The sequence below is a fragment of the Watersipora subatra genome, chromosome 1 (assembly GCF_963576615.1).
Source record: "Watersipora subatra chromosome 1, tzWatSuba1.1, whole genome shotgun sequence".
Taxonomy (NCBI): domain Eukaryota; kingdom Metazoa; phylum Bryozoa; class Gymnolaemata; order Cheilostomatida; family Watersiporidae; genus Watersipora; species Watersipora subatra.
In genome coordinates this window covers 72,906,082-72,930,816 of record NC_088708.1, presented here as the reverse complement: position 1 = coordinate 72,930,816, position 24,735 = coordinate 72,906,082, and the positions used below count along the sequence as shown (strand labels likewise).

Below are 24,735 nucleotides of genomic sequence, written 5' to 3'. Positions count from 1 at the left end.
TTAAAGATAGACAGGAAAATGAATTTATTACTGTAAAACCGCTCTCTGTAATTAATACAGGCCAATTTAACATTATTTGTAGATGTGGCAGTTTGCCCCCAACAGCATTTACTACGTGCTCGCACTCTGGCAGCGACTCGTTATGTCTATCCCATATGTCAAGGCCAGTGAGCCGCACATGCTCGAGACCTACACACCTGAGGTAAATGTTTCTTCTATTGCTTTCGCTCGACAAGAAGTTTGTTGTGAAGAACAAGAACATTTATCCTAGAGTTTAGTGAATCATTAGTTGTTGAGAGCTGTGCGTCAGTATTCCCTGTGGCCAATAGGCATGCAGTGATCTCTCACTTATTGAGGTAAATGAGGTCTAGAACTGCTTATGAAAAGTGCAGAAATTTAAACTAGCGTAACTCCACTATTTGTACATAAATTTTTGTGTATACACAATGCAGAATATCAATATGTGTGTATTGACAATAGATTCCTGTGTTATAAAGTATTAACGAATGTACCAATAAAATTGAATAATATAGAAATAATACTACAAATCTTTACTATAATAAGAGCTGTGACCGTCTGTCTCTCTGAAGCCGCGCTGAGATTGTTGGGAAAAAATTGCGTCACACAGGAATCAAACTTTTAGCTTGGCAGCCAGGGACACTAGCATCTACACCACTCCACCTTGCAGTATCACGGAATAACTGTACAGATACTTATTACACATGGTCCTCTCTCTTCGCGCACAGGACTGTCAGAGTACTAGTACTAATATTATAAATACATGGCGTTAGTATTCATTAGATATAGATTGTAAAAATCTTTTTCAAATGCTTGCACCCTACATTCGTAATTCATAAGAGATAAAAATATTAATAATTTGAAATCATACCTATTCATAGATATTTGTTTTTTAATCTTTCATTGTGCTCTTTTCAATCATTTGTACGTTACAATTCATTACAGCGAATATAAGTATCGATTGTACGTTACATATTCATTACAGCGAATATAAGTATTGATTGTACGTTACATATCCATTACAGCAAAGATAAGTATCGATTGTACATACATATTCATAACAGCAGAGATAGGTATTAATTGTACATACATATTCATAACAGCAGAGATAAGTATCAATTGTATGTACATATCCATTACAGCAGAGATAAGTATTGTATATACATATCCATTACAGCAGAGATAAGTATTGTATATACATATTCATAACAGCAGAGATAAGTATCGATTGTATGTACATATCCATTACAGCAGAGATAAGTATTGTGTATACATATCCATTACAGCAGAGATAAGTATTGTATATACATATTCATTACAGCAGAGATAAGTATCGATTGTACGTACATATCCATTACAGTCGGAATAAGTGTGGAAGAAGTGAGATGTTACAGGGCTGCCTTGTTCTGCTGCAGGTGACAAAAGCCTACATAACCTCTAGACTAGGTTCTGTGGCTCAAGTGGTGCAGGATAATCTGGAAGATCCACTCGATGACTTTGCAGTTCTGAGTCAGCAGTTGGAACAGGTAGAACTTGAGCCATATCAACCCTCTTACTATGTGTATTTAAGTGCTTGCGCATCGCTCTCTTCATACTTGCCATTCTTTCACAGCTGTCTCAGATTGGTCGCTGTCAGTATGAGAAGACGTGCACTCAACTGGTGCAGCTCTTTGATGAGGCAGCACGTAAATATCAGGAACAGGCTGGTCGAGACAGCGCTCAGCTCACCATTCAAGAAGGTGCGAACTGCATTCCGTAGCGTATTTGTTATGCCTTTAGCTTTACTTATACAGTAGGTGCTCTTGTGACATAAATAATTTGCGAATTTACGTTATACTTGTACAAACAGTAAAATACATGTAAATTGCTTTTGTTGCGATATCTTTTTAAACTCACCCCTTTGGTCATACAAAAAGGAAAAACTAGACTTAACTTTATAATTTGTTGGCTGTACCATAACCGCAGTATTATTCGATTGCATTGACAACTTTTCCCCTTTTTCTGATCAATTTGACTGGTTTTATAGACAATGAATGCGGTAATTTTACAAGTTGATGGAAAACGAATGTCTTTGACATTCATTTACAACGATTTGCATAGACCAACGCCGTAACATCCGCGCCAATCAATCGCATCTAAGTATTTATGAACAATTGTGCAGCTACCTATTCTCTGTTTTGTCGACACATCTGGCGATCTATCATGACGAACTAGAATGTCATGGAAGTTGTATATATAATAAATATAACGCAAAACGCATGTAATTTTTTTCTCGCAATTGCGGCGAGATAGGTTACCATTCAATTCGAATTTGAGAACTCGTCCCGACTTGACACTTTACATTACATGGAATTACATAAATTCTTTATGTTATCTGGAATTTACGTTATATGAGGTTATGTTATAGGAGCATCTACAGTATTTGTACTTACAGATTGTGTTGTGCCAGAAATATATGTATAGCATTTGGCTTAGCTTTTTATATATGACAGCGATGGTGCGATTCTGTTGCTTCATCTACTTGTAACTAGCAAAGAACTCAAGCTGGCTATGTTTCTAGGTATACTCTCTTGGTTGGTCTATATCATTGGTGCTCAAATTGGTGGTCGTGTCTCCTTCTCCAGCACGGATGAGCATGATGAGATGGACGGAGAGCTCGTCTGCAGGTGATTTCTGTGAATTCTCTCAATTGCAATCCACTTCTAGTTTCTCTATTTTTGGCCTTCGTCACACATTATGTCTACTCCTCATGTTGAATCTGATTTTAGAGTTCTTCAGTTGATGGGTGCAATAGATTCAAGACTGGCGCAGCGAGGATGTGAAAAGCTAGACCTAGCATTGCTATATTTTATTGAACAATTTAGAAAGATATACATTGGAGAGCAAGTCCAGCGCACTTCCAAGGTACTTATGTACTTCATGATCAGTACCCGCTTATAGTTACATCTACTGTAGTTTTGAGGATTAATCCTTTTCCATCTGCATACACGTGTAAAATAGTTTCTTCTGAACTTTCTATTCAACTCCTTTTCTTTCTCGCAGGTGTACAAGTGCCTGCAGGAGGTTCTTGGTCTCTCCGAGGAGTCAATGGTGCTTAGTGTATTCATTAGAAAAATGTGAGTTCTAACCGAGTTTTTTAACTTTCTCCATTGTGTGTCATGTAGACCTCTCTTAGCTGACTGCTTTTAAAATATCTATAGCCAGCGTGAATTGCTGCCTGATTATTTAGGAGTTGACGGTCTTACTTTGCTTCAAGTATATGCATTGTTGCAGTTACACAGGTTACTTTTGTTACTTACCACGCTTGAAGCAGTTTGAAATTCTTGCTTGGTTCTTTGGCATCACTCGGAAAGTTGTACAAAAACTACCAAGTTTTTTCTTTGTTAGAATCACGAACCTCAAGTACTGGGCTAACAGTGAAATTATCATATCCAAAACTCTCCAGCTTCTCAATGATCTCTGTGTCGGCTACAGCAGCGTGCGTAAACTTGTCAAGTTGGAAACCGTCCAGTATGTTCTAACCAATCACAATGTAAGTTGGTCTTCTCTATTCTGCATGATCGTCGCATCCCCAGTGCTTTCGTAAGTTGTCTGCGTCGATAAGAATTAAGTTTCAAGTTCTAAAAATGTTCTTCTAAATACCTGTAGCAAGTGGTTAAGAGAGAGCTTCCCATCTTTGCCATAAACTAAGCATGCGCAGTCATGATTCAGGCTTGCTTATGGGTTAAAAGTTGCTGCTGACGAAGTGTTACTGAAACCCTATGCACATCTATATAAATAAATAAAATAAATTAGAATCAGTTTATTTCTCTGACATAGTCATTACATTTGATTATTGTTTTGTCACGGGATGTTCTTACGTAAATTGAAAGGCCAATAAAAAGCTCAATATGAAACTTCTCGTAGCACTAGTTTATGACAAACACTTCGGGTTTTACCGAAGACCCCGTATCAAATATAGATGCTCGCTACTTTACAGTTTTGTTTCGTATTGGTGTAATCGTCTAGTCGTAATCTGATCATGTGACCCATACTTCACAAATAATTTCTGCAACATTTTTCGATTATCACAGGTGACCAACAGGCTCCTCAAGTTTATCAGTCAATGATATGTACTCCTTCGAGCTAAGGTTGAAAAATTAAACGGATTTTTACAGTAGGTTATAGGATATCAGTGCTGATAGTGACAGCATTACAATGACGATAAAATAGACGCGTAAGAACAATAGACATGGTTTTATTGAACGCGTGAAGTATATTTGTGAAAATATTTCGACGAATGAGGTTGCGTGAAGGTGTAAACAGAAGCCATCTTGTACAACTACGTCCCATTTGAGCCGTTTTGGAAAGAGATTCCAATCTATGACAGTTTTGTGATGGCTGCGATTAACTGTTCGTTTTTGAGCTTTTAAGAGCATGTAATCACATTTCCACATATTTTGCACCTACAACACAGCAGAGTAAGACACGGTGAATCTTTTGATATCAAATAACTGTAATGTGAATTTTGTTGCAAGTCAACCTTTAACAAAAGTTCAAATTAAGTTTATTTGAGTGCGACGGTTTCACCTACATCAGTCGCATGATCTTTTTAATAACTGGGATATTTGTAACAAAACTCAAACTTTTTTACATAGTGGGTCACTTAGCAGCTCTGTTGTTCAACTATAAATTTGTCTCTAGGTGCTATGATGTCATAATTTTGCTGAACGACATGCATAGCCATTTGTGGTGATGTTACAATAAAAATGCTTTTGCAATATAATGTTAATATTTGTCTTTTGCAGAACATTAAAAGCTCGATAAGCTAAATTTAGAAGTTTAATTTAAAACTTTGAAAAAAATGTAATAGCCAATGATTAATGTTGCAGCAAGTCACATGAAGTTGTGTGCTCTATATAACTACATCGTTGCATTTAATTACATGCATGCAGCCAATAGCTTTGGTATGTCACAACACTGTCCTAATCTATATTAGCCAAAGAATCTGTTGCTTTAGAGTGAAAACTTTCCTTTTCTTGGTGCAAATGGCATGGCGACACTAAAGGACACTCGCTGTCGCACGACCTTCTACATGGCCCTTGGACGACTGCTCATGGTCGACCTGGGAGAGGATGAGGATAGATTTGATATTTTTATGCGACCTCTTACGAGTAGGTGGTACTCTTCTGCTTCATCACTGTTCCTTCTTCTCAGTGCACTGCTGGATGGCATGTATAATTATTAATTAGTAAAGCCAAATCAGCATTCCCATCTAATGCATCCTATTAGACAAAAACCTGTTAGACTGCAGGACAGCAGTTAGTAATATGCCTTCTAGAACATTCCTCGTCAGTTGAGCACTTCTAGAACATTCTAAGGATAGATAATAGAATGACAACTTGAAATGACTCTGAATTCTAAATACTACGAGCCAATCAGAGTCTGTATTGAGAATGTCTTCTATGAACGTGAAGAAGGTAGTTATGGTGATGTACGTTACAAATTTTCAATTCATTTTCAGTTTTCAATTTTGCATAAAGGAAGGCTAGTTCAAACTCTTTATTATACGTATTTGCTATTTTCCTTATCAACAATATTGTCTTAGTAACTAAAATACTGGAAAAGAAAATTCTCTACACATGTTTGTCCTTGGCCTAGTACTTCAGCAAAATTCTTATGTATAGTCCAAATACTTTTTAACCATATTTGCATTATAAATTTTGCGTACGTTTGTTTGATTAAATCAAGTTGACGTATTAAGATGTTGTAGCACGTTTATAGAGCTTTTGGTCACCGTTTCTTGTACATTTATCTGCTACTTGACCAAAATGATGCATTGCTTAAGTCAATAATCATAGTCATCGAATATGCTCTGGTCGTGAATCAAATCATGTCGGCGATAACTAGAGATTGTTTAATGCGTCAAATTCATATAACCAGGTTATCTCTATGCTTTTGCAAATTGATGATTAGCGTAGACATGGAACTTCATATTCTAGGCTCCCATTTATTAAATTTTAAATTGATCTTTTGTTAGGTTTGGTCTTTGAAACAATGAATAAGCAGCATTGTAATGAAGATGGTTGATCGGTTAATATCTAGTATTTTCATTCACTAGTGTTACATGCTACGAAGTTTTGTCGTTTTCATCTTCGTAGCATGTAAATGATTCAAAATATCGAATCTTTAAATCTTCGAAGCGATTCAAACCTCCTTTTCAAGGGGGTATTTTTGAAAACATCATAGCAACAACGAAGTACTGCGTATCAGCTAAACATAGATATTCGTTAGTCTTTGCGATTGGAGGTTGGATTTTCATCATTTTCAATAGTAACGTCCTTACAGCATCTCTGTTTCTAATGCATGTGTTTTAAGAATATTATCTTCAAAATAAAAATAAAAACTCCGAAATTTAAAGAAAAATTTCTTACGCGCTTTGACATCGACGTTTGACCTTGAACGCATTTCATGTGTGCCAGCCGCGATAAAAATTATACGTTCCGTTGTAGATGAAAGCGCAACAGACTAATAAAGAAGACGCGGTGTTGTACGACAATTTCTTCGTAGCACGTAAACTCATCAGCTACAAATAATTGCGAGTTGTGCGACCACTCCTGCGTATTATGTAAATTCGTCCTCATTCCTACGATCGAAACCACAACTTTGAAGCTCAAAAATTCGTAGCATGTAACACTAGTGATTGCACCTTATGTTATATCGTTTCATCATTTATAAAAATCAGCCATGCTCCAAATTTAGAAATTTAAACATCTGTTAACCAGTTAAGAGTAACCAAAATGGTGCGTGCAGCCTTCCGTATGTTTCTAGTTGCTGAGAGCGTACATATTTTCACACAACTAGTGGGCTACCCCTTGTAGCTTAGTTCCGCAATCTCTCTTGTTGTTGACCAGTGCTATGTATCTCTCTCTCTCCCTCTAGCCGGAGCCCAGTTTCTAGCGCCGTTCTCAAGTGAGTTGGCAGTGCATGCTTATACTTACCTGCCACTAAGTGGTACCTTATCATTCTATTCTATTGCAGTTTATCCCTAATCCAGTCTTGCTGTTTTACAGTGACAACACAAGCCTAACCCTCTCACCAGGGGGACACTTCTCGTTCCACCATCTCCGTTATTATTACTTCATATCATTTGCATTCGAAAAGCTTTTTTAAGAAGGCCCACAAAATGTCTGTTCTGTTTGCGGTATCACTAACTACATAATTTGGTTCTATCTGTAGAATGTCGTTCTGTGTCAGTGTTCATGTGTTTGTATTTACTCTATTGTAATACTCTCAGTTGTTGGCTCTAATCGCTACTCACTGTGTGAGACACATTTTTGCTTGTCTGTGAGTACATAGATGCGCCAAAGCTCTTCTCCGTATATCTCTATTCTTAGTAATCGTTGTCTGTTGCTACTCAAAAGTTTCCGCGTCTAGCGCATGTGATTTTTGTATATTAATGTTTCAGTTTTGTATTGGGATAGGAGGAGCCCCTCGCTCGCTCTACACTGATTCTGACAAGCAGCGAGCGGAAAGTCGTAACAGATTCACTAGTTTCTTTTTCAATTTCAGTCATGTCCAATGAAGAGGTGTTAGGGCTCTCCGCTCCTCTTCACTTCCCCTTAATCACCCGTTTGCTATATAATGTATATATAATGCTGCCACACCTGCTGCCATACCACAGCTAGTAGAATCTGTATGCTCCACGTTGCCTAGGTTACCCACTGATAGATTTAGCGCTGCAACGACCCAAGGTTATCGGCTGCTACTGTTGTCAGGCCAAACTTCACTGGCTGGCCTTTGCTGGCAGCACCAACTAACCTATAAGCATCTCCGGGCGGTTTGGCTTGCTGATTAAACTGTTGTTTGAAACCACAGCTAGGCCTGGTTTGTAGGAGTTATCTGACCCTTTCATATCCGTGTCCGTTAAATGTACAGTGTACATGCAGTTTGCTTGGTGCCACGCAACGCTGTTCATCAGGACATGACTTGCTCTAAATTCAATACCTGTAATAGGTAGTCACATCTCCCGACTCCAGCCAACTGATCATTTGCCTCACTTTGATATTGAAAACATGTATAGTGTATTTGCTGTCATCGAGTAAAGCCTTCCATGCATCTCCTTGACCAGGCCTAGCTTGTGGCATTAGCTAATGGCTGTATAGAAATATTATACTGTGTTGCCTTTTCTGTCATCTGATGGTATGGCAGTCCTTGGCATATTTGTCTACTCTCCCTTGCCTTGTAGATATGTTTGATGCAGTGGCGCAGATGCTCAGCCAGGCTGAAACGCCTATGTTCAGGTCGGAAGAATGCAAGGTCTGTGAGATTTTGTTTTAATATTACAGTATTCCGCTGACTCTCACGATCAGCACGCAATGGCATTTTGTTATCTCATTTAAAATTATAATGCGCTCTATTTCTGCGCGCTGTTGGGTTCCCTATGCATATTATTCAGGAGTAGACAGGAAAAATGATGTAAAAGTATCTGTTGCGCAATCCTTTATCTTATGCGTATCCATAAATATGGAGTTATCTTCTACATGTGGTTTTCAATTATTGCGATCAGCATCGTAATTATTTTACTCCACTGATTAGTAGATGAACTTCGGCTGAATCTAATAAGTGATTTTCAGCACTCTTCTTCACATTTGTTACAGCGCAATTGTATAATCATCATAGCCTACAAAAATAACCTTTTATAAAGATCTCAGATCACCGTTTTTAATGATGCATCAGAAGGCATACTCTTACCCTTTGTCTATGACTCTTTCAAGTCACAAAAACTATTGCTTTAGTTTTAAAGATTCAATTAATGAACTCACTAACTTAACGCAACTTAACTTAAAGGTGAGCTTACAGAAAAATTTTATTAGATTTTATCAGAAAGTATTTGGTATTTTTCTATCATTTGCTATTTTTGATATTTGAGGTGATCTGACTGCCAGGATGTTTGAAGATTGAAATCAATAAAACTTGATCGCAGTTCAAATGCTGAGAAGAAAAAAAAATGTGCCAAACTGGGGTCACTAGTTGCATGGCTGCCTCTCTTATTGATATTGGCTGTTGTGTTCAAGTCGCAGCGTTACGTGTCTCTAATCTGTCGGTCTCTGTGCCCGAGTGCAACTATAGACATCATAATCGCACTTTCGCTTGAATCTGACCGTTTAAACGACGATCAAGCTTTTTTGAATTTAATCTTGAGATATGCTGGCAGTCAGATCTCTTCAAATATCAAAACAATAGATATCAAACAATTGATGGAAATATACAAATACTTTCTGATAAAATCTTCGAAAATTTTGTGTAGGTTCATCTTCAATTTCATATGCATTGACGCCTTCAGTACGTTTTATCTGCAGCGGGTCAGGTCAAAATCATGAAAGGAATTTGCTTGAGCTTTGTGATTGACTTTTGTCCCTTCAAAGATTAATAACTTGCTGTAGTTATTAATACGATGAGGAAATTATAAAAGCAAGTTTCCTTTGAACTTTTGTATATTTTTGGTTACGAGTTTTGTGATGTCTATTTGCCCATAGCGCGTGCTTGAGTTGTCTTACAAATGTATTTGTGTAGCAAACGGTACTGTTGAAGTTCAGAGAAGAGAACAAGTGTTTGGGTCTGGGTACAAAGGATGAGCGAGCAATCACATGGTGCATTGTGAGCTATGCATAGCTGTTGACCTTTGTCTTTTGTTTGTATCACATGCCAGGGGTTATGAAGTGGAACTCCCACGCCCTGGTTTATTATTCCATCAGTTACAAGTCAATCACTCACTATCTCTCATTAGCCATCTGGAAATTCACTTTAGACATAGTTATCTTAATTTGGTTTGCAGCCAAAAATAACACCACATCCTGTAGTTGATTCTTTCTTATGGTTTATCTTAAACAAACATGTATCCAGATAATTCTAATACCAAAAAGCTGTTTCAGTGTTATGGAGTAATCTTATCATAGCGTCATTGACAAGACTCTAAAATTTTATAAATCATCAGCAGAAACCATGGCTTTAGGAAATGTTCATAGTATATTGTAAGGTGCTTTGCTTGTAGCGTTCGCTGATCGGGTTAGCTCGAGATCTAAGGGGGGTGGCTTACGCATTTAATACTAAGACGAGCTATATGATGTTATATGAATGGCTTTACCCCAACTACTTCCCAGTCTTACTGCGAGGCATCGAGCTCTGGTACCATGAACCTGTGCTCACAACTCCAATACTCAAGCTCATGTGTGAACTGGCTCAAAACAGGTACACTACGTGCGCCTATGTGACCATTTGAATGTTCGTGTCTCACAGGACTGTAGAATATCTGCAGGCTTTGTTGGCTTGTGATTCGTAGAAGTATGGGCAGTGGAAACACAGTTGTAAAGTCTCTAGCATACAGAAACCCTGTATATCGTATTGATAATAGCTTCTTACTAGCTTATGTTCCTAAACCATTCATTGATCTTTAAGCTGATGTTTTCTACTCTAGAGTGAACTGGAATAGACTAAATTTAAACTGTCATGGTTGTGATATGAAGCGTTCTTTTTTTGCAGATCACAGAGACTGCAGTTTGACGTCTCTTCTCCCAACGGTGTCCTTCTCTTTAGAGAGATTAGCAAATTACTAGTCGCTTATGGTACGTCCTTCCTAATTGATCAATTCAGTGCTGTCTAAAAACATAAAATCTCATGCGACCGAATCAGACCCATGCTCTTACTCTTTTCACCTGACCCTCATTGTTTGTTACCGAATGTAGGTTCTCGAATTCTCACCCTTGCAAGCATACCAAAGGAGCAGCTTTATCCAATGAAAATGAAAGGCATCTCGGTCTGTTTCAACATGCTTAAGGCAGCACTTTGCGGGAACTATGTCAATTTCGGTGTTATTCGACTCTACGGAGATCGAGCGTTAGATGATGCTTTAGATATCTTCGTGAAAACTTTGATGTCCATTCCACAGACAGAGATACTGGTAAGCCTTCAATTGTTCTGGCCAAAATCTCATAGGATAGCCTAAGATCTCACATATTTTTACTTGGTTTTACCTAGCTGGTAATATTGATGCTAATGGATTTATTTCTGTTGTATTATTGTCTATGCTTTTGTAACTATTGTATTTTGTTCAATGAAACTTCATGAAGTCTCAAAAACCCCATAAGAGATATCAATATAACCACATTTCTTGGGCTAAGTTTGTGGATGAAAGCCTATTTTTCACAACTCCATATAAATCGATTAGTCGTAAGAAATATAGCATTAGAAATTATTTGCATCTTCAAGCATCGGCAAGAACGTAGAAGTACTCAGTTGGAGCAGCAAATCGTCCATAACAACCAATCCATGCACAGCCTAGCTAGTAGAAAGTAGATTTGCTTTCATTCATGAATAACTTGCTGTAGTTACCATTATGATGAAGCAGCTCAGAATAAAAGCAAGCTCCTTAGAAGTTATTTTATATTTTTGGTTACGAGATTTGTGATAATGTCCATTGTGTGCGCTGCGCGTTGTATAGATTACAAATTTCAAAAAATGTAACTTGGATGTCATTAGATAAGCTTAGATGAGAGGAAATTACAGGCAATGCGATGAACAGCTGCTTTTTCAATCATAGCATGCCGTGGACTTGGCAAAGTACCAAGATCTTGGAGTTTTGTGTTGAAAAGCCAGTGAATTGTCGTGTCATTAGTTAAAACATACCTTAAGAGAATCATCATGTATTCGTCTTATTTTTAATGTTCATGAGTCATGACGGCATCGCTCTTGTATTAAAAGCCTTAGGAAATAAAGCATTTGTATTGATAACCTGCATGAGAGCTCTATTTCAGAGGCAATAACTGTGACTGTTTTATCAACTATAGTTGTCCACTAGAACTATAACAAAGTCAGTGGATATTAACAATCTGTGAATGTATCCTTAGTTACAGCCAATCACATCAACTGATTATGCATGCACATAAAGCTGTAAAACATTGGTATCCTTTTAGTGTCTGATTGTTGCGCAAGCAAGAAAATTATAATGTGAATCCATTTTAGTAAAAATCCGTTATACTTATTCTATATATGCTCCTCTTCAAACAGAGAATCTCTGAGTGTCTCCACCCCCTTAATACAGTTTAAACAAAAATGGCGCATTTTCTGTGACAGAAGCATCATTCTACACCCTCAAGCTTATAATAAACAACATGATTTGATCATCCCTCCCTCTAAGTTGTTGCTATCATTTAAAAGCTCCAAACCCAGTTTTGGATTATTATCTTTTGACACTCAAAATGCATAAAATCAAATTTGTCTGGAGGATGATTGGCTGCCTCGAGCAATGTCATCATTCAAATGACTCAATGCTATTTACTTGCCATTTTTTCCCATTTGCCAGTTTTCTAGCATTTTTTCATTTACATTCGGTAATTTTCCTAGCATTTTGAGAAGCAACGTTTCGCTGTAGAAAAATTGCCAGGAATTACCATGTTGTATGTATATACCCTTGTAAGGCACTGATATGTATATACCCTTGTAAGGCACTGATATGTATATACCCTTGTAAGGCACTGATATGTATATACCCTTGTAAGGCACTGATATGTATATACCCTTGTAAGGCACTGATATGTATATACTCTTGCTGTAAGACACTGATATGTATATACCCTTGTAAGGCACTGATATGTATATACCCTTGTTGTATGGCACTGATATGTATATACCCTTGTTGTATGGCACTGATATGTATAGACCCTTGTAAGGCACTGATACGTATATACCCTTGTTGTAAGGCACTGATATGTATATACCCTTGTTGTAAGGCACTGATATGTATATACCCTTGTAAGGCACTGATATGTATATACTCTTGTCGTAAGACACTGATATGTATATACCCTTGTTGTAAGGCACTGATATGTATATACCCTTGTTGTAAGACACTGATATGTATATACCCTTGTTGTAAGGCACTGATATGTATATACCCTTGTTGTATGGCACTGATATGTATAGACCCTTGTAAGGCACTGATACGTATATACCCTTGTAAGGCACTGATATGTATATACCCTTGTAAGGCACTGATATGTATATACTCTTGTAAGGCACTGATATGTATATACCCTTGTAAGGCACTGATATGTATATACCCTTGTAAGGCACTGATATGTATATACCCTTGTTGTAAGGCACTGATATGTATATACCCTTGTTGTAAGGCACTGATATGTATATACCCTTGTAAGGCACTGATATGTATATACTCCTGTTGTAAGACACTGATATGTATATACCCTTGTAAGGCACTGATATGTATATACTCTTGTCGTAAGACACTGATATGTATATACCCTTGTTGTAAGGCACTGATATGTATATACCCTTGTTGTAAGACACTGATATGTATATACCCTTGTAAGGCACTGATATGTATATACCCTTGTTGTAAGGCACTGATATGTATATACCCTTGTTGTAAGGCACTGATATGTATATACCCTTGTAAGGCACTGATATGTATATACCCTTGTTGTAAGGCACTGATATGTATAAACCCTGGTAAAGCACTGATATGTATATACCCTTGTTGTAAGGCACTGATATGTATATACCCTTGTTGTAAGGCACTGATATGTATATACCCTTGTTGTAAGGCGCTGATAAAAGTTTAAATGGTATGTGTGAAGGCGTTAGGCTTTGTGGTTGCTTACCTTTAGCCACTTGTTATCGCTGTTCTTAGTATTTTCTTCGGCAACCAAAGATTGAATTTTTTATTGTAAATAGAATAAAGAATGATACCGCCTGCGGTCATCAACAAAAACCGCCTTATAAACTAAAGAGCGGCGGAGCTCACACGCTTTATTCACATGGTGCAACTCATTAGTTGTTTTCACCATACGTGTCACGCTCAGTAGTGCAGAGCGGACACCGAGCTGGCCATGTCACAACAGGTTACTCAATAGGCATTGGGCAAATGCTTACAGAGTGAACGGAGAGCCTACTACATGTATTTTACTATGATTCAAGCTCGCCCGTATAAAAGTGATACTATGTTATTTGTTTGTACAAGCTTCTGGTTACATAGCTTTGAGTACTGCCAGAATTAAATTGGCCCGCTTCCAGTCTGACTATCTCTTATCATGCAAGCTTTAAAGATAGCGTAGCGTCTATACTATGTTTGCTTAAAACAATTCATAACACGGTGAAGTGCACACGCAAACCTTGTTGCTGTTTTTGGTATTAATGTGAGCTTCCTCGCGTCTTATTTTCATCATATCTCAGCAAACAAAACTCAACATCATCATTTGAGGTGAATCCTATATAAAACTACACTTTGATTCGAACATTCTTGCCTCTTAAAAGAGTCATTTCAAGCAACACAAATATATTGCCTCCAGACCAAGAGGTGATTTCATAATTTGTCACTTCATTGGTAGGTCGCCAATGGTGTTTGGGATGATTTGTGCTAAAATTGTCTTTGCAAGACACTCTGACGATGCGCCTAACGTCTTGTATTAGGAATTCAATATTGAACAAGCTTTAGTCAGTATCGCTATGATTTTTAAACCAAGCGTGATTAAACATTTCTATATAACAGTCTGGTCACGCTTATTGTGAAGATGGCATCCAGTGGCAGAACCCTACTTGAGCTTCTGCTCTAACCACTCAGATTTGTAATGAATAAGATAGTATAAATTATAACAATAGTATAAATTATAATAGTATAAATTATCCCACGGCCAAACGAGCGGGAGCAAAGTTTGAGAGTTTTTATGATAAATGCATGTGCATACAACTTACGAAAATTATTCATTAACAACGTCGCCAAACCCTTGTTTCAAAATCTCATCAACAAATTAAACCATCGTTTTGTAGAGTCGTTAAAGTATAATAACGATACAAAACACATTTAAGCCTATTTAAATATGTTACTAAGTATTTGTAAATTGTCGACAGTCTCTTAAAACTTACCCATCTGATCGGATTATACACAAATAGACAAATTAATTTGGCCGAATTTCGTCGCAAAACGCTTGACAAGCTTGGTTTAATAAAAGTTAAGACCGGCAAACGAAACGCCGAGCAACAGAATAGAATCATTAAGTCGTGCGCATTTCACGAAAAAATAACGTGCACATTTCACCAGTCTATAGCATTGTCGAATTGCCGAAGGTTTCTGTAATTAACGTAGAAGTACAGAAATCGTTTCTTTTTGCCGATTTCTAAGTAACTGACATTTTGGAAACTTTTGAGTACTTTGGTATTCTAACTGATGTCCAAAGCAGTGAAAGTAAAGGAAATGACGATGATATTTTTTTCTAACGATTTTTATGAGATTATTACAATATTTAATTATAAGTTTAGATAACTATTGAAGTGTAATAGTCACACTAACAACATCGATGATGGGTAATATGTTACTGCTATTATTTTTTGTAAATAGTTTTGTTAAATAGATTTTCTAAAAATCTATATAAATATCACAACTTCTGGATATTGTTAGCTATGACGTTTTGAAATGTAAACAAAATTGTGCATTGGTTTTCTATTATTACTATATTAATAATATTGGTTATTCTAATAATATCAGTGCATTTAATTTGTACTTTTAATATTGGCCAATATTGCATTTCTCCTATTGGAGGGGAAAAATGTAAGCATATAATCTTTTCCTTTCGTTATTGCTGTTTGTTGTATATAATAACACCCACACCCAGTACATTACAGCTACCATTGCAGTTATCCTATTGCGCTGCAGTGCCGTTTGACTGCTAATATTGCATTTCTCAACCATCAGTACCCCTTCTTTTTTTCCAATATCACTTCGATCGCGGGCTGTATGACAGCGGAATTTCTAGTAATAGTAAAAATTATTATAGTATAGTAATGTATGTTGTCATCTTAAGCATCAGGAAGTGTGCAAAAACCTTTAGCTTGTTACATGCACATATAATGGGTAAAAGTTCTCTTTAGTAAACACATAACTGGAGATATTCACTGTGCATGCTTTCTAGTTCCTTTAGTGAGAATGTTGTCTTTTTACTTCAGTGAACCTCAAAAGTTGGTTGCAATTTAATGTATATATTTATTGTGGCAGCATCGGTCTTTCAGAAGATGACATTGAACGCTTCCTCAGCTCTAGTGTCATATTCAGGGTTATGCAACAGCCAGCTCAGCTATTTTGGACTCGCTAAAATATGAACTATGAAAAGTTCTACTAAATCTTTTAACATTTTCTTGAAAACAAGTGCATTCGTAAGGTTGGGGGCTTCTCAATGAATGAGGTAGTATTTTATTACCTTGCAGCTATACCCGAAGCTAAGTCAGTCCTACTATGCTCTCCTTGAGTGCCTTGCATCTGATCACATGGCATTTATCAGCAACCTGGAACCACAGGTGTTTCTCTACATTCTCTCCACCATTTCTGATGGACTCTCAGCTTTCGGTGAGTAGCTCTTCTCCGCTTGCTGCATGTGTCAATTGTTCAGGTCATTCATGACAAATTCGATATTCACCAATATTTTATTTTCATCAAATTGATTTCATCGCACTAGATAGGCACACGTAAGGACGGATTATTGCCTAAATTTTTCCAATATTCTTATTTTACCATTTAATATCACAAATTATTCTGGCAATTATACTGGAAAGTTGATTTCAAGCATTCGTAAGGGGAAGTGAGGTCATAGTCAGGACATATTGGGCTATGTGTATAATAAGATATTATATAGCAAAGATAATATAGTAAAGACTTACCTGTCCATAAAGTGTACCTAGTACAATTCTGAATCAGGTATTGTTTTTACAACGCAACTTTTTGTTGACTCATCACTATATATGGTGAAATAATCTAATGCAACTTCATTCCAAGCTACCATATTAAATATTTAGGTTAGTCATCTATGAAGGAATTGTAATTAGATATAAACCCAAACACACTTTTGCATTGAATGATTTTCCATATTAAATGTAAGTCTGCATAAACCTCGTGAGCTCCAGATCAACAACTTTTGTTTTTTAGCTCTATAAAAATGATTGAACACACATTGGCATGTTACAAAAAATGAATGTATTTCTCAGTCATCCTAACATTTTACTTGATTTTGTAATTGATTCTGGAAAAAGGCCAACACGCAAAGATATCTTCTCATTAAATATAGGTTCGTTTCAAAAATGAATTTTTTTGATTCATAACTATGTATTTGTTTTAATTTTTTTATAAATTTGCTTTTTCATTTTTTTTTAGTTATTTGCCATTACAATTTCCATGTTCTTTATCTGTGTAAAACTCATTATGTATTCGATTAACCGAGTACATAGGCAATATACAGCGAAACTCGGATAACTCGCCCTCGGATATCTCAAACACATGGTTAACTCGAACGGATTTGTTTGGCCCGTTCCCACGCAATGATAAATTGCTTTAGATAACTCGACCTTAACTCCGTTAACTCGAACAGTTTTATTGCCCAACGGCTACCGAGATGGTTGTTATCGCTTCAGAACATCACTTTATTCCAAGCCATAGAGATAAACAACAACTTTTAGTGATTCTTAGGCGTCATTATTACCACTATCGGCAAAATATTTTCGTTAACGACTTTTCTAAAAGTTTGCAAAAAATCAAATTTTACTAAACATCCGCTTGGGGATAGCCCTCCGCAAGCAAGGAGAAGCGAGGTAACCTTCAGATAAACTTTAAGAAAAATCGGCAAAACTGGTTGTTGTTAAAACGCTCAAAAGAAAAATATGTCTTTTTTCTGAGAGTTTCAACCGCAATCAGGTTTCGCCTATTTTAATCTGAAAACGTCCTGGCAGTCACATCACCTAAAACAAACAAACGAATCTCAAGTAATAAAAGGAAAATATTTATATTTTTTGATAAAAATTGTTAAAACATTACATGAGAGGTCCCTTAACTTGCAACAAGCAATCAATGCTTTTGATTTATATATAGTTTGTATATGTACTGATAAATACAATAATACATGCACTTGTGACAGTGTTCTCATAACTTGAACGCTCTGATAACTCGAACACTTTCTCTCGGTCCCGTGAGGGTCGAGTTAGCCGAGTTTCACTGTATATATATTTCATATGTACTCATTAAATTTATAATGAAATAAAATATTGGAAACTGCAACAAATTGCAACGCAGGCTATAAGATCGTTGTAGGTTAATTGCAAGCAATAGATATCAGCTATATTTCTGTTTCCCGATGCATATTTCTTTAAAGATTTACGACAAGTTGGAAGTAAGTTATAGAGGATTTCTTACATCTGAAAGGCTTCACCCGAAGGAGAGTGCAAACTATAGGCCCGTAAAAGGGTTGAATTTCTCTTCCCAAAATTCTGACGAGCTATTCAAAAAGCACAACGCCACTTATTTGAATTTCACCTACAGTCATACTTCAACTTACGAGCTTAATGCGTTCCGAGACTGAGCTCGTATGTCAATTTACTCGCATGTTGGTGCAATTTATTTATATATAGAACAATTAAATATATATTTATTGGTTTCCATACTCTGTAAAATGCAAATAAGACACTCAAAACAAGATATTGTAACAGAAAGAACATGTTGGTTATTGTCCTAACTTACCACTCGCTTTCAAAAAGCAACAAATAAAAAATAATGCAAGGAAATGTGTTAAATTAAAATGTAAAATTAAATACATACAATAGCAGCTAACGCTAGCATTTGCCAGAGAGAGATATATACGTTATCCTTCATTACAAGAGTTGACTTTGATAAATTTGGATTTTATCAAAGTCTTAAAAGACAAACTTAGAAGCAAATCTAAAAGCAAACTTTCATTTTTAACCTAACGTAATTAAAATTTCTTCGGCGTTCATAGTATGAAGTTTCTCGCTAGTTAGCTAATTTTTCTTTTGTTTCGCTTTTACGACTAGCCGGCCGTTTTAAGATGAACCTATCTAAGGGCGTTTGCCTTTGTCGCCCTTTCAACATGTCGCTATTAGGACGAACACAGGTGTCGTCACAAAGGTTTAATGCACGACCACTAGCCAACTTGTCCGAATGTCTATTTTTATAGTTTTGATAGATAGCAACGGCCTTTTCAAATAGCGTCGTTTCAGTTACGCTGTCACCGGCCAATTGTTTATCTTATATCCAATGCCTGAGCGGTCTCTCCATCAGCGGTAGTGAAGATCGCCGCGCCGTTTAGAAACTACGGTTAGTACTTTTGCGAGCTAAATGCTCTGAATCTAATCCTTCTGTTTGATAATTGTGGATGTATTTCTGTCATATTGCTGAGCTAGCTCAATCATGCATACACATTTCGCATATTTTTCAATAATTTTCCGCTTAATATCAATTGTTATCATTTGCTTTTTCTTTGCATTATTTTTCATTTTACTGGCAAACTTTCGGTCTACGCACAGTACTTTTAATTCACATAATTCTGCACTGAAAAGCGTGCACAAATACTCGGTACAAAAGTATAACCTGTGCAGTTGAAAAATACGATTGATGCTGTTGTCATAAAACACCTCCGGCATACTTGGCAACTGACTCACGTGCTCGTATCTCAAATATGGCTCGTATGCTAGTGCTAAAACTTGCTTAAAAGCTGGCTCGTATCTCAAGTTTTTCGTATGTTGGAGCACTCGTACGTTGAAGTATTACTGTATAATAAAACGCCATTATAGGGAAGGGTTGAAAAATAGAGTGCCTTGGCGTTCAAATAGAGGTTTTACACTATATATTCATGTGTATGAGACAAATAAACAGATAGTAAAAGATAGAGCTAGAGACAAAGAGTTCAAGGCAAAACTCGCTTGGGCAATGCGTATTCTTTTAGCTAGTAATAGTAGTATGAGATAATACTAGTTGGGTAAAACAGATGGCAGCTGACGAGAGATGCCCTGAAATGCCAGGTAGAACATTGATGGCAACTCGACCAAGCACTCTGGACAAACGATAGGGAAACAAAATCTGAAAATCTGGGCATTATGCAATTTGGCAGCCAGAGAGATGATACTGTTCTATGCATCACCAGTGCAGTGCAACAAGTAGACTTAGTGAGGATATAATGACAAGCGTTATATGATTGTCTTGCTGGAGCTGTACACCGAAGCCTCATGAAGCAATGTTTGACACTCGACATCATCTTCGTGTCAATATTTTTGTATATAGAATGAACATCTCAAAATTTTGTTAGGCCTTCAATGTCTTTAATGGGATGAAGACATAGCGGCAACTAGACTGGTTATCATTTTGGTCGAGAAAAGAAAATGCATTCTTATAAATATAACTGTTTCAAGCGATGCCTGTACCTCGAGTAAAGAAAATGGAAAATTCAAAGCTATCAGCACCTGTTAAGGTTATGCAACCTGAAAACCGCATTTATCCTTTTGCTATTTGTACTTTTGGACCTGTGGACTCACTGACCATGTTAGACAATACCGAAATCAGCATTCCATTGAAGTGTATTAATACTAAGGAAGGTCTTACAGAAAAAGGATTAGGTTAACAGAAAGAAATGATCTGGCGGTTCCACGAGACTTCAGAGAGGTCTCAGTTTCAAACAATGATCTGCTTTAATGACATATTGCAACTACAGTGGAACCTCGGTTCTCGAACGCTTCGGTTCTCGACCAACTCGGTGTTTGACCAAAAAAATTGAGATTTGTTCGTCTCTGATCTCGACCATGAATTTGTTTCTGGACCAAACCGGAACATGCGCATTTGAATTAAACGTTCGGAACAGCTCCGGAAACAGCATGTTTATATGTTTAACGACGTTGTTATGAGCCACTTTTGGACGGTTCTCAAAAAAAGGAGAAGTTTCCCGTCATTAATGCTTTACAAAAAGGAGCCATCTGGAAGGACGTCTCCTCTACCGAAGAGATTTTCTAGGAATACAACTCCTCCAGTCGAGTTACCCTAAATTGTTTTGGAGGAGGATTCTTCTTCAAAGATATGAATTAAACATGCCATTGCTGTTTCTATTTTCTTTTTCACACGATTTTTGATGTAACTGATCTATTGCATTTTTTTGCTGTTTCATTATTAATTTCTGCGATTTTTGGTATTATATCGTAACCTTTAATGTTTTCGATGTTTTAAGAGCAAAGCATACGAAGTGTTTACTTTTTGTTTTCTTTTTTCATCATCATAGATAGAAAATCTTTTATTAAAGTTAAACATGATCTATATCTACCCGTTTTTATTTATAGTATACAGTACAGTTTATAGTGTAAAATGTTAAAAAATACTTTACCGAAGTTGTTAAATCAATTTAGCACGGATTAAAACTTACATACATTAGTTCTAATAAAAACCTTGTTTCGGATCTCGAACAACTCCGTTTTCGACCAACCTTCTGGAACGGATTGTGTTCAAGAACCGAGGTTTCACTGTACGTTTGTTCTTACAGAAGAACAACCATATCTCACTGTTTAGTTCAGACCAGGATAAGTGATGATTTTAAAAAGCTCTAGCAAAATTGTTTATCACCGATCAGGCTAGGCAGTATGGCATTATTAGTGGTAACTTTTGCAGCGGTGAGATCTAGTATTACTTTCTTTTTTTAAGTTAAAACGCTTTTAACCTTAATGAAATTAGTACCATTCTTTCCTGATCTGATTTTTGCTAATTGTCTAATCATGTGACTTTAGACACAATGGTCAGCACTGGCTGTTGCTCCATATTAGACAACATCGTCACTTTCCTCTTCAAAAAGCTCACAAAAAAAGGAAAGTCTGTTCAGGATGCGAATGGAACACCTAATGGAGCTTCATTAGTTCAGATTTTGGAGATGCGTCCCGAGATATTACAGCAGGTAAATAGATACAAAGTCGAGTATATTAATACTATCCCATTAAATCGGCTATCCATCATAGCTTTTTGTTTCTGTTTTCTATGAAGCGCGCAACATAACTATTGCATAGAATACTAGGTCAAACATTCTGTTAGGTTAGTTTTAATGAAAGCTAAACACAGTTAACACACTGAAGATAAAATGATTGACAATATCATTTTTTTAATTTTAATCTGTAAACCAATAGCATGACTTAAGATGAGCTGACATGTAAGTGTGTGTAGTTAATAATAAGACCACAAAACGTAAACATGTCGACCAATCTTTGATACAACACTAGCATCCTCACATTGCTCGGCTGTATGCTTTCGTGTGTTGCTTTCGTTATATTTTCCCCTTAAGCCTGCTCGGCTCTCTATATAGAATAAAGCGTATGTGCCAGTGTGCCATAACTGTGTCTTTGTATTATCCACTCTGGATGCAATTAGAATAGTTTTTGCGTTCCTGTTGTATTTATGGTTTTGTCAGTCATTTTCAACACGCTGTCAAGAGTTGATCAGATCCTTTTATCAATTTATGTTGACATTGTGTTGACTCGCATAAGCTCCAGCCCTCTCATGTGCACGCAATTTTTGTAGATGCTCTCAACTGTCCTCAATATCATAATGTTCGAGGACTGTAGGAACCAATGGTCCATGTCAAGGCCACTCCTTGGTTTAGTACTGCTCAACGAGGAGGTATGCAAGATAGCTCAAGTGGTCGTTATTAAATCTTTTCCGCTGGATGCCAGGTGTTCCATGTTACTGTTTATGACTTCGAGAAGTTCTGCTCTCATACAGCTTCTATGCAGTTTTTTCTTCTAACTGCTTAGTCTTAGCACTAATTTATAATCCGCCTGTTACAACTGGTTTTGCGAAAAAATCATGTAGGTGAAGGTCATCACGATGACCCGTTTGTTGACATTAATAATTTGTTCACTCGGGTTTACATAGTGTTTATTGTGTATGCTGCTTTGATGATAGAATAGACAGTTGTATGGCTATTAGTATTAAAGGTTAACTGACAGAATTTGAAAATTTTATGGCTGTATACCAATATAATCATGGTATTTCATTTTTTTGCAATGATTGTGATGTTAGAAGAACAAAAAACTACTTGTGGAAATCAAAACATTCACGATGCAAGTTCCGAGCTATTGCATAAGGCCAGCATTTTTGGCAAACCACAGACATGAATTACTATGTCAATGCCTATGACTAGCCAATGCACGAACATGAGAAGCACTTCTGTTGACCTCCATGATTAATTGAACAATGAATTAATATATAATTCATTTTTCAAGCTTATATTTAAGTCATCGGTGTAACCTAAGCGTTACCATGTTAATTATGAAGACAGCAGCTGCTTGTTAGAAATATAGTTGTTGAGTTACATGTAGTCCGCGACCATCATGTATTTACTATCATATTTATCAGGTTTTTCAGCCTCTCTTTAGCTACTTGACATAATTAAATAATTGTTGGTTCTTCGGCAGTACTTTGGGAAGCTAAGAGGCACGCTGTTAGCTAATCAGCCTATTGATAAGCAGCCGGCTATGGAGAGATGCTTCAGCAATTTGATGGAGGGGATTGAGTATTCACTGCTGTCTAAAAACAGGGACAAGTGAGTACTTTTTAAGTCTCCTGTAAATGTCTGTATCATTAAACGCCACATCATAAACGCCACCCACATGCGCACAGCATATTCTACACTCAGTCTACACATGCACCACACACACACATGCGCCACACATACACACATGCCCCACACACACATACACACATGCGCCACACACACATACACACATGTGCCACACACACACATGCGCCACACACACATACACACATGCGCCACACACACATGCGCCACACATACACACATGCCCCACATACACACATGTGCCACACACACATACACAAATGTGCCATACACACATGCACCACACACACATACACACATGTGCCACACACACATACACACATGCCCCACACACTATGTTGTTTCTGAATTTCTTCCATCTTACTATACAGCTTGACTTTTTTAGATTCACACAGAACCTCTCGGTGTTTAGACGTGATGTAAATGACTCACTAAAATCAGACAGCAAGACAAGCTCAGTCGTATCAACATCTGTGATCAATGGCTCTATAGACATGATGTGACACAGAACAACACACGAGTGACATTTCCATTCTCTGTCTATGAACTTAAGGCATGCGCTTGTCGCTTTCTCGCTTTGTACCTTACCTGTCGATTTAGTCCAGTTGCAAATAATGAGGCGATTTTACACTCTTGAAGCTTAGCTTTCTCTTACTGATTATCAAGGTTTGCTTGTAGAGTCGGGTTGTGGTCTTTGGTGGCTGTGAAGGTTGTACATAGTGAACAAGCTCTCATCAGTTATGGGTTTGGTGTTTGTGCACAATCACTTACAATTTGTACATACTGGATATAAGATCTTATTTTTTTTACTACTTGTCACCATGTCCAGCTCGTCATTTTTCTGTTTAGATTTTGGTATCCGGTGGCTGCGTCATACAATAACCCGCATCTTGTAGTTTTTTTATTTTCTCACAATAAATTTATTCTGGTGCAGCAACTACATTTGTTTGTATCTTTGTACTAATCATGGTCAAGTATAAAAACAGTGTAGCAACCATGAATGAAGTGAAGTGACTGGGATGAAGCATGACTTGAGCAATTCAATATATATTGTCAACTCCTAGGATTGTAATATCATTTAAGAATAATTATATCAAGTATCATATCAATAACATTCAGTTCAGAGCAAGGATAAACATTACACGCTTAAGTGTGTATTCATAGATGCTGTTAGGCTTCAAAAACACATTTGTTTGCTTGCATTGACCATATACATAAATTACTACTATTTTACTAGACTTATACTTGTAAGTCTCATGCAAGATTAATGGTGTATATCAGCTTG

At 36.9% G+C, this 24,735-nt stretch overlaps 1 protein-coding gene across 2 annotated transcripts in view; it reads left to right on the top strand.

Moving 5' to 3' along the window:
• The window catches only part of LOC137385573 (exportin-7-like), a 40,297-nt gene extending 15,910 nt beyond the window's left edge, over window positions 1–24,387 (top strand). Inside the window, exons 10-27 of one of the 2 annotated variants that reach the window (XM_068072058.1) lie at window positions 83–202; window positions 1,434–1,544; window positions 1,631–1,757; window positions 2,579–2,684; window positions 2,787–2,922; window positions 3,061–3,134; window positions 3,406–3,550; window positions 5,018–5,171; window positions 6,940–6,969; window positions 8,246–8,316; window positions 10,052–10,248; window positions 10,540–10,622; window positions 10,743–10,957; window positions 16,273–16,411; window positions 21,610–21,773; window positions 22,391–22,489; window positions 23,287–23,414; window positions 23,836–24,387. In XM_068072058.1, the coding sequence (XP_067928159.1) occupies window positions 83–202; window positions 1,434–1,544; window positions 1,631–1,757; window positions 2,579–2,684; window positions 2,787–2,922; window positions 3,061–3,134; window positions 3,406–3,550; window positions 5,018–5,171; window positions 6,940–6,969; window positions 8,246–8,316; window positions 10,052–10,248; window positions 10,540–10,622; window positions 10,743–10,957; window positions 16,273–16,411; window positions 21,610–21,773; window positions 22,391–22,489; window positions 23,287–23,414; window positions 23,836–23,953 (2,217 nt within the window). In that variant the 3' untranslated portion in view covers window positions 23,954–24,387. The remainder of the gene's footprint in view (window positions 1–82; window positions 203–1,433; window positions 1,545–1,630; window positions 1,758–2,578; window positions 2,685–2,786; window positions 2,923–3,060; window positions 3,135–3,405; window positions 3,551–5,017; window positions 5,172–6,939; window positions 6,970–8,245; window positions 8,317–10,051; window positions 10,249–10,539; window positions 10,623–10,742; window positions 10,958–16,272; window positions 16,412–21,609; window positions 21,774–22,390; window positions 22,490–23,286; window positions 23,415–23,835) is intronic. The other variant, XM_068072059.1, reaches the window with a different exon arrangement.
• Window positions 24,388–24,735: the final 348 nt, after the last annotated feature.